This window comes from Lissotriton helveticus, chromosome 2_1 (genome assembly GCF_964261635.1).
Source record: "Lissotriton helveticus chromosome 2_1, aLisHel1.1, whole genome shotgun sequence".
NCBI lineage: Eukaryota > Metazoa > Chordata > Amphibia > Caudata > Salamandridae > Lissotriton > Lissotriton helveticus.
The window spans coordinates 949,773,649-949,790,677 of NC_136059.1; the positions used below are offsets into that span (position 1 = coordinate 949,773,649).

Consider the following 17,029-nt stretch of genomic DNA (forward strand, 5'->3'; position numbering starts at 1 on the left):
ATGACCTGTCGGAGTTTTCTTCATCACTGCAATTGATTATTTTGGATCGCTCACCTTATGATTATTTCGATTACCCTTTCTCCTTATCTAACAGAGAGCCAGTTTAGCATCAGCTTGTCCTCTGAGTTCCCGGTTCTTGCTCTCAAAACAATGGGTTCCTGCCTGACTCCTCTTGACTCCTTATTCTAGACCCTTGAGACCATTTATGGTCGCTCAATGCAGGTTTGAGCTGGTATCCTATATTACCATTTGTTATGGTTTTAATTGTATTTCCTATTTAAAATTCATCTAATCAAGGTCATCGGTTCCAGCAGGCAGAGCTAACAAAGGCCTCGACACTGTCAAAGAAAGACTAATGAAAAACTGAAATAAGGATGCGTACACTGGGTTGTAGCTAGGAGATTTTTGGGGATTTGCCTTTTGTTGTCAGATTATAAACCCCTTGTGCAGCTATTTTATGCAGAGGTTCGGAAAGGGCCTCACAAAGGATTTCACCCTGTATTGAGACTGGGCAAAAAGCAAGGTTGCAGACTGCCTTTCCTAGAGAACTGTAGTTGGGAGAATAGATAAGGAATCTGTGGTGAACAGGAAAGAGTCATGTGGGTGAGAGATGGCATTGCAGATGTGGTAAGAAGTGAATATGGAGATGAGGTGCTAAAGAAAATGGAGAAGTGAGTTGTGAGAGGGTAGCCTGGGAGGGAGAGGATTCTGCTAATCCTAGAGAGTTTTGAAGTGTGAAAGAAGACTTGAATGGCCATTGAAGAAGGCTGGAACATTAATTTCAGCAGAATAGGTGAGGGAAAAGAATACCATTTTTACGCATAAGGATCACAAGGGCAGAAGCGAGACAAAAGTCAAGATAAGGGAAATATATTGGTGGTCATGAATAGACACCATAGTAGAAGATTTGGTGAAGGAATTTTATCAATGTGGTATGAGGACGCGAGACTTAAGAGGATCGCTTGCCTCTTGTTGTGGTACTGTGGTTCCCGTTGAGTAGGCTGAGACACTATGGAGCCTTTTGATTTATTGCCAGTCTGTGAGAGATTTTTTTTGGTTTATTATTTCAAATGGACTTTGGTCAAAAGTGTGAGCTTGACTAACACTGAAACAGTTATTGAAACCTTTAAAGAAGAGTTGTCAAAGGAAGGGTTACCCCAGGACATTGTAACTGGTAATGAGTAAAATGTATTTTGGAGGACATCTATACCTTCGTGAAGGGTGTAGGTGTTGCCATCTCAGGATATTATACTTTTCTAAAGCTATTGATTGACAGCATGAACAGCTGTGAGGTCACCTTTGAGGGAGATGGTATAATTTAATGGAAAACTACCTGTGCTATCACAGGTAAGTCATTATTTGAATGATTCCTGGGATGCCTAGCAGGTTCTAAGATGGCTCCAGTGTGGGTGTGGAGGGAGGTTAAGTTAACACACATTTAGAATGAAAAAAGTGAAAATTAAAGAAAGATCAAGGAGTGAAGAGAGTACAGTCTAGGTTCACTAAACCTAGGAAAATACTTGTTATGTGGAGAAATGTAGTGAGCCTTGAGAGAGGTGGGGTATGGAACATGTACAAAATATGCTGTGGAATGGCAATTGGAAGTAAGGATCGTGAGAATATTGAAGTTGGTGGGGAGGTGGAGTGCAGAATTTCTAGGAGTGAATGACATCGAGAAGGCTGGGTGCGATGACGTGTTTCTTTCTTGAACTAATACTACTAAGAGTATAATGACTATCTGTGGATATTTATTCCGAGATCTCAGATTTAAATGGTGTTGCCGTGGTTAAGTATAGGTTGATGTTTGAAATGCTTTTTTGTACTTACTTCATTATTTCATGTAAATTATTTCTTGATATTGTGTTTCTTCTAACGTTTCTCTCTATGCTCATGTTTCTTTTAAAACTACGGTATTGTACTATGTTCAGTACAATTTTTGACGTGTTGCCATATTTAATTTTGTTCATTAAAGACGGGGTTGGGTTGTTGTGATGTTCAGTTAATGGGATTGAAGGGCTGACATAAAATGTTCTCCATGTTGTCACTGGAGAAAGTTGTGGTTGGTGGGTTTTAGGTTTTGATTTGAGTGGTAGTAAAGATTTGGTTGTGGAGGGGTTGGGGCCTTTGGTGACACTTATATCAAACCTGGTAGGGACATGCATGTATCACTATCATCTTAGCAGAAAATCACATCCCATATTTTAGTTTTAGTTTACCTGGGCTTCATGAAGGCCTTCATCAATGCTGGCACTCAGTTTCCCACTTTTTGCATTCTGTGTTTCTTTTGTTTGCCTCTTCCCCCAAGTTCCTGCCACTTTTGAGTGTCTTGATCTCTTGTGACTACTTCTCTCCAAACCCCAGAGTTCTGTGTTCTTCTTTCCCCTGCCCCCTCGCACTTTGAGTTCTTCTCTCCATTTCTGCTTCTCTCTCTACCCTCAAAGTGTCTCTCTACCTAATGCGATACCTTTCCCCTCTTTGCTCCGAACCGCTCCCCCATTCGCTCCTCTATTAACCCCAGCTCTGAAGCCAAAAATCTTTATTTTTTCATTTATCTATCAAAATGGCTTGTGCAATCTTGGATCAGTAAATAGAAAATGAAAGCAAACGCCATTCTACTGGTACATGCACGCGTTCTGATGCATATGCATGCATTCATCATCATGCATGCCCACGCCAGAGGAAAGAAACAATCGCCATCAGCGGGGATGTCATTTTGCTTTTTTACAATGCTGCACAGCATCAGGCAAAAAGTCTAACACTGTAAAGCATTGTCAAAAGGCATTGCCAATGCAAATAGGTACCAAAGGCGAGATCAATATGTTTTGCCAACGCTTGTTACTATTTTCATAACAAAAAGAACAGAAATACTGAGATTTTTCCACTTTGATGCTGCTCTGATTAGTTGTTTACAAATTGCTCACAACATTTCTCTGTTCGTGGGCAAGTCGTTCACAGCATCACTCTATTTACACATTTATGTGATTTTGGAGAACTCCTTAACAGTAAATTTGTTTGTGGTGAACTCATCTTCACCAATATTTTAGCACAAGTCTTCAATGTTAATACATTTTCCTTGATTCGTTTGGTGAATAAAGGTACTGAAAGGCTGAGAGTCTTGCACATCACCAAGTCTCATATTAGTCACATCACGTGCATTTGGTAGTAGTTGTCACCCTCTTTTCTTTCCTATTCACCTGCCAGATGAACTACAATGGGGGATCGCGCTTTTCAAACCGTCAACCTCTAAAAAAAAAGTGCTAATTTTCAATTTCAAATGTAATCACACTCTTAAATGCATACCTTCACCTGCATTGTTGAGTCACGAGGTTGAGAGGTACTTACTCCTATTTTTCTTGCTTCCACCTGCAACTGGAGTTTATCCTTTTTTTGCATTTACCCACTGAACCCAGCATTGCTATTTGCAGTTTATGCTCAACAGTGTAAGATGCAATTATACTTCCCCGTCATAAAAAATGACTTGTGGGTAAAGTAATAAGTGTTAATGCCACAAGCAAAGAGGCAGTGGTATCCCACCATTTGCACACAGTACTTAATTAACATGCTTAACCTATTTTTTGTATCAAATTTTCATCATAGTGTATTTCATTAATAGTACAGAACTCCTTGCTTAGTTGATTGGTATTGCCCGTTGAGAGGATCGGCTGTGTGACATCTTGACGAAGAGTATCTAACATGCATTATTTTGCAGTGTGTGCCTTGTAAGTTCATCACACACAACATGGACTTGATCTTTTGACTCTTCAATAGCACTCTTTCGTTCAGGGTTCAGTTTAAATCTGCTGATGCAGTCACTCAGGTATATATGAAAGGGTTGACCCAGACAAAGTCACAGGGACCTGGGTAGTTGAGCGTTAAAGATAGAGGGGTCCCAGACTCGGAAAAGGGATAGAATCATAGAAAGTTAAAGTAATCAATATACAAGCATTACATTTCAACAGGTAAGTTGTTTTTATTCACAACATACCGAAAAACCCACAAATGGTTAAAATATTCCAAATCTAAAACAGTCAATTGATTGTTGTAACACAGTTGTGCCCACGCGCGCAAAAGGGGAAGGGGGTGGGGAAGTGCTGGTGTTTATGAAGGAATTCAGTGAACAGTGCAGGGAGTATTTATTAATCAAAAAGTCACATAGAATTGCATTTCATTCTATAAACAGTTACACATTATTTCACGTGGCTCCCCCTTCAGAGGCCACAGAGAGCTGCTCTGGCAAGTCAGAGAAAGTTAAAGAAAACCAATCTTCTATAGTAGCTGAATTAATCCTGCTTATGGACAGAAGCTGGTGTCGTGGTAGGTATGGTCTACGTTTCCACCCTTAGGATAGTAGGGACAGTTTCCCTTACGAAACGGGTCTTCATCAGGACGAGGGTTGTGGTGGGCAAAGGTCCTTGAATACGATGCGAGGATCGGACCTCAAAGTGGTTAGACGGCAGGTTCTCGCGCTCAGTGGAGCCGGCACAGTCGGTAAACGTGAAGCCTCTCAGGGATGTTGATAGGCTGCCGTCTAGAGACTAATGCGGTTTACCCACGGCCCCCCAAGTGATAACATCGAGATTCGATCCCGAGCATCAGCCGTTTTAAGAATCAACATCCCTGAGAGGCTTCACGTTTACTGACTGTGCCGGCTCCACTGAGCGCGAGAACCTGCCGTCTAACCACTTTGAGGTCCGGTCCTCGCATCGTATTCAAGGACCTTTGCCCACCACAACCCTCGTCCTGATGAAGACCCGTTTCGTAAGGGGAACTGTCCCTACTATCCTAAGGGTCGAAACGTAGACCATACCTACCACGACACCAGCTTCTGTCCATAAGCAGGATTAATTCAGCTACTATAGAAGACTGGTTTTCTTTAACTTTCTGTGACTTGCCAGAGCAGCTTACTGTGGCCTCTGAAGGGGGAGCCACGTGAAATAATGTGCAATTGTTTATAGAATGAAATGCAATTCTATGTGACTTTTTGATTAATAAATACTCCCTGCACTGTTCACTGAATTCCTTCACAAACACCAGCACTTCCCCACCCCCTTCCCCTTCCCCTTTTGCGCGCGTGGGCACAACTGTGTTACAACAATCAAGTGACTGTTTTGGATTTGGAATATTTTAACCAATTGTAGGTTTTTCGGTATGTTGTGAATAAAAACAACTTACCTGTTGAAATGTAATGCTTGTATATTGATTACTTTAACTTTCTACGATTCTATCCCTTTTCCCAGTCTGGGACCCCTCTATCTTTAACGATGCAGTCTCTCAAGCAGAGGTTTCTACTCCTATCTTTCATATTGTTGTTGGGCAAAATATTGCTTTATTATGGGATTTTCTTTCAAGAAAAGCTGGGTAGTGTGATAATGACCAGTACAAAACTTTATAAAGCACTCTTTTGCAACTAATCAAAGCCCCAAAGATACCAAAAAGAAACATTAGTGCATTTGCATTACACATTTTAATGTCTGTGTCTTTAGGGATACACAATCACAAGACTCAGAAGTGTTACTTTATTTTGTCTTTATTCTAGTCAGTCACTTTTCTCTACAACTGTATTTTTTTCCTGTTTTTAATCCTCACCAGGTCTTTCACCACAGTGTTCTCCGCCCATATATTCCAAAGTATTATTCCTTCACAATACTTTATTTTCAGTCGATATGCTCTGGAGTCTTTTCCTTCATATCACTATATTCTCAGCTCTTACATTTCAGAGCGTTTTCCTTCACACCACTATAAATTCCCTATATTCCTAAAAAAACGTACGATTTATTCTGTACTTTCAGAATTGAAGGAGAACTTCACTCAGTCACAGCTAATGTAGGTATCTAGTTCCTGGAATGGAAAAGGAACCTCCATTTACAAATGGTCAGTATATGACATCCTGATCCAACCCACCCCTGTACCCCCTCTACTATTCACGGTTGTGATTATGAATCTCTCCCTTTTGCAAATAAGACATCACTTGCCTAGAAGGGAAAAGAACCATTATCAGGAAATGGTCAGCATATGACAACCTTCTCTGTGTTTTTTTTATCCCATTTTGGGCCTGTCTCTATTTTCTCTTGAGGGAGCAGGATTTTTGCGAATACAACCTACTTGGATTAAACCTTCTATTTGTGTGAAACATAATTAACAAGAGTTGTGAAATTAATAGAGGAAATATTAGTGAGTGATATTAATTACATGGAATAATCAGGAAATTATTTTGCGTTTATGTTAGAATAATAGAAGATTAAAATGAATAATGAAATGGAGCTTTTTATGTGAACAAATAACTGAATTTGCTTATTTCTCCTAGAAAATCTGCATTCTTTACAGAGAAGGACTCAAACCACTGTTAGGGTTAATTTGCTTTTTAAACATAGGCTGCAGAGAGATTTATTTGTCCTTCATTATGATTGTTGTGTTCTTTCCTTTTCGACGGCTGTGTGGTTGGGGTAGCAACAGAACTGCAACGGAACTTCCTACTGTCCGGGAAAATGTTTTGTTTTGTGAATAACTGCTATAGTAAAAAAGTGCAATATTTCATAGATGTGCGTGAGCCTGGGAAGGAGAAATTGTGATTTCCTCTGCTGAGGGACGACGATGACCGCATGGCTCTAAACAAAGAACTATTGAGTGGAGTACAACCGAAGTGGTGTGACTGAACACCCTATGCTCCTGAACCAATGAGAACTGTGAATTGCTTGGACTTTGTTGCTAAATTAGGGATACATTTTAATATTTAGGGTATAACTATTAGTGTTAGAATCTACTGTTTAGCTTAGGCTGGCGAGGCGACGGTGTGCATCTTAGTGTGAGCTGATACCCATGAGGAGAGACAGCTGTTTCCTTTAAGCTCCTCTTTGGCTGCTATTGTCTGATCCTGACTATTTAACTTTGCTCCTCATACCTTTGTGAGGTTGCCCCAGCTTTCCCTTATGGCCGGAGGGTTAGCTCTTCAGACTATTTGCATGCTGTGCTATAGTTTTCTTAGGTTTGTATGATACTCTGTAATTGGATTGATCTTGTTATAATGCTCTTTTGTCTTTCTTCCTATCCACTCACTCATGCTCGTTTAAATAAGATGTTATTGTGTATTGTGTGTGATGATCTATGATTCGATGATGTGTCTTTGTATGACCATTTCATATGCTTTCAAAGAATTAGATAAAGCTAAGTGAATGGTAAAACTGAGTCTGTCATTACTTATGATTATGTTTATGTGATTCGTACATTCTGATGTTTAGTTGGGTAGTGTAATATCCCCTTTGTTGGAGGTCCTCATACAGGGGAAATTATCCGTTTTAGTTGGCAGTCCCTGACAGCTCTCAACAGGAGAACCAGTTATAGGTATGGGCCAAATTTTAGGTACATAAGCGAAAAATCTAGCGGTTATTAAATTGGTTACATGTCGTGAATATGTTTACCCCACATTTCCTGCTGCATCACTCTTTCTCTTGCGATAAGTTGACGGTTGTAACAAGGGGTGGTACTCCTCCTTTTTCCTCAGATCATTAGCTTCCCAAAATGTGTTTGTTTGTGTGGCCCGCACCCCTTAAAAATCACTCCTCTCTCGTGCCCGTCTACCAGAATGGCATTTTGATGCCCCTGTGTTGGCGACTTACTGCCTACAGGTGATGTTTTTCTCTTTAATTTAGACCCACTCTAAATCTGCCATCGGACCGTATGTGACAGCCAGTCAAGATTTCGCCTATCGGCTTGTCTGGAGTACCTTCCGTGATTTGAGAGCTTGTCCCTCACAGAAGTGTTCGCTAATGGAGCTCCCCAGGGGAGTCTTACTCCCGGTAACAGAGAGCCAGGTTTGTAACTCACCGTCCTTCCCCCCCCCCACCCCCCCCCCCCCCCCCGTCACAGTTTGTAAATGTAAACTTTTTAGGAACTGCTAAATAGTGTTCAAGCATTAAGCATTCGTGCTCCCATTAATAACTCGCATTTAACCATATTCACCCACCCAATCCCACATTCCCTTTCATCATATATCCCAAACATACACAAATTAACTCATCTATTAACACGCAGTTTCACTCATAAATTGCCAGACCTATTAGCTTTTCCAATGCCTAATTAGTTTAGTCGGGATCACTTTGTATTCGTTCCTATAGAACACCAACAAGCAGGCAACACAGTTTTTAGGTCTCACCGTGGATGTATTTATCATTAAAAAATTAACTATTGTGATGTGATTTTCGCTTTGCTCCTCCTGGAAGAAAGTCAAGGTGTAAATGTATTTTGTGCTGAAATTAATTTCCAGATGTTACAACAGTGCATACAATGTGTAATGTATTATTTCGGGAAGCAATGGACTAGATAGGCAAAACCCTCTCAAATCATCATTAACTAAAGATCTGATTACAAACATGCCTGATCGAATAGTCATCCTAGAAAAGCAGTTTACACAAGCTGACCAGTTTGTCACGTTTAGTATACAACAGAACCAGCTAAAGTAAACCACGAGGCTCCATGTGGGGGCAAAGTGGCGTCTCGGAGATTCCTGAATAGCTTTGTCACTCCACTTGACTGGGCGTCTTTGAAAGCAAATTGTCCTGTCCTCCCATCTCCTTTTGTCCAAAGCTGCTGTGTCACTGCCCGCACTGGACTCCTTTTCTTCTCTGAATAAACATATTTTATAGCGCCTCTTGCCCTACTGCATCTTCTCCAACAAATGCAAAATACCACTCCTGAAAAATTATGGACAAAGCAACCCACCTGATATCATCGCTGGGGTGTAAGGAAGCCACGGAAGCAGAGGGGTCTCTCATTTGGGGGTCGGCTACAACTTCTGCCCATGCTCCAACAGCTATGGTGAAGGTGGAGGCGGGCATTGGCATGGTGATGTAGTAGAACCAACTGCAGAGACCTCCAAAGAGAAAGGACAACAGTTTTATTTGAGATAGAATGTATCCAGCATCCAACACAACAACCAGTACACAGCCAACAGCAGACACAAGTGTGAATACAATTACAATGTGTAAGGAAAAAAGAACTTTGAATAGAGTAAGATGTGGTGTGTTTCTGTGCGGTACATAAAATTGCCTAACAGGAAACTCCATTAGGCTGCTTTGCCTTTGCTCCCAAGTCGCTCTACTCTCCACTAGGTAGAGGCAGACCAGTGGCTGTATTACTTCAACCATTACACCCATCACTTTTTGTTATTCCTCATTGCAATGCTCTAAATGTGCAGTGTTTCCCATGCTCACTGTGCCACTGGAACCAGGCTGCATCTAATCTGCTGTAGTTTGAAACTGGTCTGGGCTTGCTTGTGTTCCGGTTCAAAGAAAACCTGGCCCGGAAGTTTGGGCTGGACTATCTGAGTAAGATCAATGCTGATTTGCTTAAGGGTGGCTCCTGTTTGAGGTGGTACGGCGGACACAAACACTAAGGCACTAGAACCGCGCACCACTGAGACTACAGGCGCGCTTACAGGACATTTGGCAGCGCTTTCGCGCTTTTAAAATTGCTTCGCTTTTAACAGTGTAACTTGTATTTTTGGTCCCTCCATTTGGCAGCGCTTTCGCGCTTTTAAAATTGCTTCGTTTTTAATAGTGTAAATTGTATTTTTGGGTCCCTCACATATAGCGCTTACCTCATATAAAAGGCTACAAGCACCGCTGTTGGGAGCGGACTCACTTAGACCTTTTTGACACACTTGGGAACTGTTACCGCCATCTTGGGTAGGCAGGGATTCCTTGCGGCGACATTCGGCCAGCGCACTAGCCTCGCAGACCGGACTCCACGCCCTACTTAAGGCGAGCACTCAGGCTCGGTCGGCCTTGAACTAAGGCACTTGAACCGCGCACCACTGAGACTACAGGCGCGCTTACAGGACATTTGGCAGCGCTTTCGCGCTTTTAAAATTGCTTCGCTTTTAACAGTGTAACTTGTATTTTTGGTCCCTCCATTTGGCAGCGCTTTCGCGCTTTTAAAATTGCTTCGTTTTTAATAGTGTAAATTGTATTTTTGGGTCCCTCACATATAGCGCTTACCTCATAAAAGGCTACAAGCACCGCTGTTGGGAGCGGACTCACTTAGACTTTTTTGACACACTTGGGAACTGTTACCGCCATCTTGGGTAGGCAGGGATTCCTTGCGGCGACATTCGGCCAGCGCACTAGCCTCGCAGACCGGACTCCACGCCCTACTTAAGGCGAGCACTCAGGCTCGGTCGGCCTTGAACTAAGGCACTTGAACCGCGCACCACTGAGACTACAGGCGCGCTTACAGGACATTTGGCAGCGCTTTCGCGCTTTTAAAATTGCTTCGCTTTTAACAGTGTAACTTGTATTTTTGGTCCCTCCATTTGGCAGCGCTTTCGCGCTTTTAAAATTGCTTTGTTTTTAATAGTGTAAATTGTATTTTTGGGTCCCTCACATATAGCGCTTACCTCATATAAAAGGCTACAAGCACCGCTGTTGGGAGCGGACTCACTTAGACCTTTTTGACACACTTGGGAACTGTTACCGCCATCTTGGGTAGGCAGGGATTCCTTGCGGCGACATTCGGCCAGCGCACTAGCCTCGCAGACCGGACTCCACGCCCTACTTAAGGCGAGCACTCAGGCTCGGTCGGCCTTGAACTAAGGCACTTGAACCGCGCACCACTGAGACTACAGGCGCGCTTACAGGACATTTGGCAGCGCTTTCGCGCTTTTAAAATTGCTTCGCTTTTAACAGTGTAACTTGTATTTTTGGTCCCTCCATTTGGCAGCGCTTTCGCGCTTTTAAAATTGCTTCGTTTTTAATAGTGTAAATTGTATTTTTGGGTCCCTCACATATAGCGCTTACCTCATATAAAAGGCTACAAGCACCGCTGTTGGGAGCGGACTCACTTAGACCTTTTTGACACACTTGGGAACTGTTACCGCCATCTTGGGTAGGCAGGGATTCCTTGCGGCGACATTCGGCCAGCGCACTAGCCTCGCAGACCGGACTCCACGCCCTACTTAAAGCTCGCCATGACGACGCGCAGCGGAGACGCGCAGCGGAGTCGCCGGACTCACGCCGGAGTCCAGCCAGAGTCCTGCCCGTCTGGGCTCGTCCGGGCTCAGACGGGCCTAGGGCCTGGCATTATGCCAAAAACACCATCACCGCGTCGTACTTATTCACGAGAAGAGCTACTTGCACTACGCACTATGCCCATTGAAAACTACCCTGTCAGCAACAATGGTGCCCGAGGATCACCCCCACGAGGATCGGACGCATCGACTCCTCTTCATTCAGGTAAAAGCACCTTACTCTGGGGCCTGCTTAATTGCAGGTCACTTCCGTGTCACGCAGTGGAACTTAATATCCTTATTCAAGAGCAAGAACTGGATATCCTGTTTCTGTCAGAAACTTGGATTACTTCCAGTTCTGATGCTGACATCGTACTAGCCCTCCCTCCAGGCTTCCTCATATTTCATTTGGACAGACCTGAGGGACGAGGAGGTGGACTCGCTGTTATCTATCGAGATAACTTTAAATGCAGGGCTCGGAAGGGACTTGTGGCTGAGTGTGAGAGCTGCCACTTTTCACTACAGATATCGCCAACGGTGACACTGGCTGGCCTGCTGATTTACCGACCCCCTGGTAGGGTGGGCAATTTTGTAAGCTCTGTGATGGAAACTGTAACACTCTTGGCCACATCCACTTCTACCTTCATTGTTTTAGGGGATTTGAATCTGCATTTTGAGGACACCGCAGACACAATTGCTGCAGATCTTAAAGGAGATCTGACTGCTTGTGAGCTCCGGTTAGTCAATACAGGAGCCACCCATGTGAAGGGCCATTTATTGGATCCTGTCTTTTCGAACATCCCTCGGCTTAAGGCCAGACCAGCCCTTCCTCTTCCATGGTCAGACCACTCTTTAGTCTCGGTGGAATGGCAAGTCAATCTGCCCTCAACACCGACATATCAAGCGGTTGTGGTGGACCGCATATGGTCCAGACTATCGATTTGCGATTGGACCCACAACCTGGCAAACTCACAACCTCCATCTGAGTCGGACCCGATTAAAGGAGATGCTGACTTTAACAGATGGTTGAACGCCTCGCTTGATGCCCTCATTCCGGTGAAAACCTTACAGAAGAGGGAGAAAAGAATTGGTTCTGCTCCTTGGTTCACGGTTGAGCTCCGCCTGCTTAAGAAAGGATGCAAGAAACTGGAAAGGGCTTGGAGGAAGAAATTTGATGCTGCCAAGCGTAAGGACTACTGGATAGCGATTAGAGCCTATAAAGCAGCCCTCCGCTTGGCAAAAGCACAATTCTTTGAGGAGCGAATACAACTTGCCTCAAATTCCTCCAGGGAAACTTTTAAGGTGGTGCAAGAACTCCTCAAAGTTCCCGAACCAGCAGCCACCCATGATCCTCAGAGGTGCAAGGAGTTGGCCGACTTTTTTCACATTAAAATTGTGAATATATTGAACTCTCTACCCCAGGTCGCTAAACCTCACAGGACCCAAGAAGAGCCCCCCCTAATTCAGGGGAAAGAGTGTCCTATTTCCCTGGACACGTTCGGCCCAGTTTCAGAAATTGAAACGTTAAAAGCCATAGCCTCCATAAAAAGCGGCTCCCCTATGGACCCAGTTCCTTTTAAAATTTTAAAGCAAGCAGCAACCGCTGTGGTAGGGCCCATTACGGACCTGATAAACGCCTCTTTCTCTCATGGTTTGGTGCCACCCACCTGGAAAAAAGCCGTGGTCAAGGCACTGTTAAAAAAATCTAATCTTGACACGGCGGAGTTGGCCAATTATAGGCCTATCTCTCTGTTGCCAGGTCTCAGCAAAATTGCTGAGAAGCTTGCAAACCATCGACTGTCCAACTTTCTAGAGTCGAACGGTCTGCTCCGAGACTCGCAGACCGGCTTCCGTCCCGGCCAGGGCACCGACACGGCCCTCCTGGCAGTCGTTGAAGAATCGAGACGCATCTTAGATTCGGGAGGATCAGTGGCAGTGATCCTCCTGGATCTGAGCGCTGCGTTCGACACCGTGAACCATCAGGTGTTGACTCAACGACTGTCAGGGGTGGGTGTGGCAGGGGCCGCGTTGAAATGGCTTTGCTCATTTCTTGAAGACCGGTCTTACCAGGTCTGGGAAGGAAGCAACAAGTCTCCATCCATCTCTCTCCAGTGGGGGGTGCCGCAGGGCTCGTCCTTGAGCCCGACATTATTTAATGTCTACATGGCCCCCCTGGAGGATGTGGTGACCCCCTATAACATCAAAATCATCAGCTATGCTGATGATACTCAGCTGGTGGTCGCCCTTCCTCAACTGGTGGAGAACCCTGACTTGTTGCACTCATGCTTGGTGGATGTTTACACCTGGATGAGCAGCTCAGCCCTGAAGCTGAACGGCTCTAAAACAGAGATTATGCTGCTTGGAAACAAAGCTCCTCCACTGCCATTAACATGCTGGCCAAGTTGTATGGGTGACCTCCCAACCATGAAAGAGGAGATTAAGAGCCTGGGAGTCTGGCTGGAGCAAGATCTCTCCCTCAGAACTCACGCTAAAAGAACTGCGGGAGTTTGTTTTGCCCTGTTGCGGGTCGCGCGTAAAATTCTCCCGCTCCTTCCTTTTCCATCGAGGAAGCTGTTGATTCAGGGTTTGATAACATCTCGCCTAGACTACAGCAATGGTCTGTTTCTGGGCGCCCCTGAATCTACTTTTAACAAACTTCAGCAGGTGCAAAACGCGGCGGCCAGACTACTTATGGGCATCCCCAGAACAGAATCTGCCAGACCCGCTCTCAAGGCCCTGCACTGGTTACCAGTGCGGGAGAGAGTGAAGTTTAAGGCACTATCCATCGCACACAAAATTCTTCAGGGCAGTGGACCTCCCATCCTGAGGAATTTGGTAGTGCCTTACAAAGCTAACAGAGCGCTGAGGTCTGACCAGAGGTGTTTGCTCCATGTCCCGAGAGTAAAAAGATCACGCACGGGCGGGAGACGATTCTCTGTGCACACAGCAACGCTCTGGAACTCTCTGCCCCTAAAACTTCGTGCTGAGACCTGTACCCTGCGCTTTCGCAGGGGTCTGAAAACACATCTGTTTCCCGCGTGAGTCGATCCAACTATCTCATGGTCTCACGGTTGATGCACTGTTCAAAGCGCCGGGATGCCCCAGGGTAGCTGTGCGCTATATAAGTTTTAATAATAATATTTTAATAATAATAGACCAGGATGTTGCCCAGAGTATTACCAGTGGTTGAGATTAAATCAAGCATCCCACCCATCATTTTATTGTGTTCCTCGATGCAAGGTAGGCCCCGTGCTCACTGTGCCACTTGCACCACGCTCCCTCCTAATGGCAAGGCCCAATAGGCTGAACACAGTCTGGGGTTGCTTGTGCTCCGGTTCAGGAGGCCTGGAAATTCGGAATGGACTGTTTCTATTGGAGCAGTACCAACGCAGATTTGCATATAGCTAGATCCTGTCTGAGCTGGCATGGTGGACAAAAAAATGATGGCCTGGGATGTGGCCTAAAAATTACCAGTGGTTGTGATTAATTCGAGCATGTGGCCCAGCACTTTTGGTATTCTACTATAGATGTACATGCTTTTCTTAATCATTCCACTGGAGGTAAATACCTGAAAGCCTACATTACAAATACATCATTTATTGCCTCTCAATTTCATTAGGCTATAAATGTTTGGCACCATTAACTGACGTCACCAATGCTAAAAAATAAAATGTACTCTGTGGCTCACGAGAAAGTGGATTATTTTTGCAGGAACATTACAGAATATTAACCATAGCTCAGGATGATGAGAAAAGGATGGCAAAATCATATGTAGAACTTTGGAATAAGTAATATGAGAGAAAGAAATAATGCAAGTAAATACAGAAAAAATGACTACTCACATGCCAGTATGGCCAGGTATATGACAGCCTTGAGGTCCAATCATGCTGCTATTAAATCAGCGCAGGTTTGCTACTTTAAACTAAAAATCAATTGGGCTTCTAACAGCTCCAGAGAAATCTTTCAGAATGCTGAAACTTTCTTTTCACCTAAGGCTTGTAACAGGACTAGTATCCCTTGTTAGCAACTCTGTAACAGACTTGCCATCTTCTTTGAGGGCAAAATCATCAACATTTAGATGAATCTGCATATATCATCCCTATATCCTGAGGTCCTGCATCTGGATAAGAGGCCGATTTGTAAAGGCGGTGACTTCTCCCAGTTTTGGTCCATCTCTTTTGGTGAGTCGGAAACAGCAATTCTGAGCTGTAAATCTGGGTCACCAACTGATCCCTGCTCTCTTTCCATTCTGGCACTGGCGGTTGAGGTGATTAAACTAGTTATTAGTAGGGTTTTCATTCTATCATTATGTGCATGTGCTGTGCCAGTCTCTTGGAAGCAGGCCAAGATTGTCCCACTACTGAAGAAACATTTTCTAGACCATAAGGTGCTATCCGACTGCCGTCGTATCTCACTCCTCCCTGCATTATCTAAAAACTCTAAAAGCTGGTCAACAACCAGCTCGTGAAATTTAGGGGAGATAGGCTTTTGCAACCCAGTTAATAAGGGTTCTGCCCCTGTCAAAGCACAGAGACGACCCTGTAAGCAGGATCAAGATCATATTAAGCAGACCCTGGATCAGCGGTAGAATGCAGCTTTGATCTTACACGATCTTTCGGCGGCATTCAAAACCATCTCTCACTCCATTCCCTTGCAATGCTTTGTCAATCTAGGGGTTGGTGGTCAAGTACTGGGTTGAATTTAATCTTTTATGGACACCAGGGGGCAGTTGGCTTCCTTTTCCTCAGCTATTAAACCACTGAAGTAGGGGGTACCACAGGGTTCTTCTATTAGTCCTACTTTATTCAACATATATATGTCTCCGCTGGCCCCCCTGATTGAATCATTAGGGTGCAAAATCATCTCTTATGCTGATGACAAGAGAGCGGCTTCTCTCCTTTGAGAATGACCTAACATCTGTGGAAATGTCTTTCAAAGTCTGACTCCATTCAGTCTTCAATAGGATGCTCAGGAGTTAGATAAAGTGCAATTCTGATAAGACTGAAATTCTCTTATTTGCGTTTCATAGAATCAACTGGTGGGAGCTGAGTTGGAGTACAATCCCTTCCACCGCCAGCCTCAGTAGCTAAAGATCTGGAGTTGAGATTGATAACTAATTTTCTTTTCAACGGCACATTCTGCAGTTGGGCTGCTCTGCACCCTCAAGAAATTCCTCTTCCAGCTTCCACCCCAGTGTAGGAACACAGTGGTTCAGGCGGAAAGGGGGGTAATTCTTTCTCCTTTTCGGAAGCTATGGCCTGGAATCAGCTTCCTCTTGAACTTCGGACCCTAGGCCCTGAATCGCTATTGCGTAGGAAACCAAAACCAAGGCTGTTCTCTTTTGATTAATAGAGAAGGTTTATGAATTGCTCTGCAATCTACAACACCGGGACACCCAGGAGTAGCTATGCGCTTTATAAAACATTTTCATTCATTCAATACATTTACATTTTATAGCATGGGGTTCTGAAAAGAGTCACAGTCTGGTTTCTATAGCATACAAAATGTATGTTCCATTTGTGGTGGGTAATGAAGTTTGAGCATTTACCAGAAGAGGTTTTATGTGCTAGCTTTGCCAAGCTAGGAGCCAGCTATGGAGTGTGACTGAAGGCACCAGATGAGAAAGAACACAACTGATTATGTCTCATCCTTGTATACCTCTGCCAGTGGTGACTTTTCCTTTAATGGGATTGAATGTAAGAAGTTCTGAAAGGGGGTGGTTAACTTTTTGGGAAAAGGTGATAATCCATCTGAAATTGCCTTGTGAAAATATCCCTTTAATTTTAATGGCACCCATCCAAAACACCGGATTCAGAACTGCACTGATATTACAGAAGTGAAGACGAATTTTATTTTCCACTGCTCTTACATGAAATCAGTTTAAACAAGCATTGGCAAAGTCAGTCTTAAATGTTATAGCAAGCATATGCCTTGTATATCAAAAAAAGAAAACTAAAGAAAACATACAGGCCACTGAACAGGGTGAATGTATGCTTAAAATAAAAATATGAAATAAAATTAACCATAACA

General features: G+C 43.9%; 1 protein-coding gene across 3 annotated transcripts in view; it reads right to left on the reverse strand.

Annotated features, from left to right (window-relative positions):
* The window catches only part of AOPEP (aminopeptidase O (putative)), a 1,755,563-nt gene that overhangs the window by 1,486,753 nt on the left and 251,781 nt on the right, over nucleotides 1–17,029 (reverse strand). For all 3 annotated transcript variants that reach the window (XM_078675698.1, XM_078675697.1, XM_078675699.1), the window contains exon 4: nucleotides 8,716–8,866. In XM_078675698.1, the coding sequence (XP_078531824.1) occupies nucleotides 8,716–8,866 (151 nt within the window). The remainder of the gene's footprint in view (nucleotides 1–8,715; nucleotides 8,867–17,029) is intronic.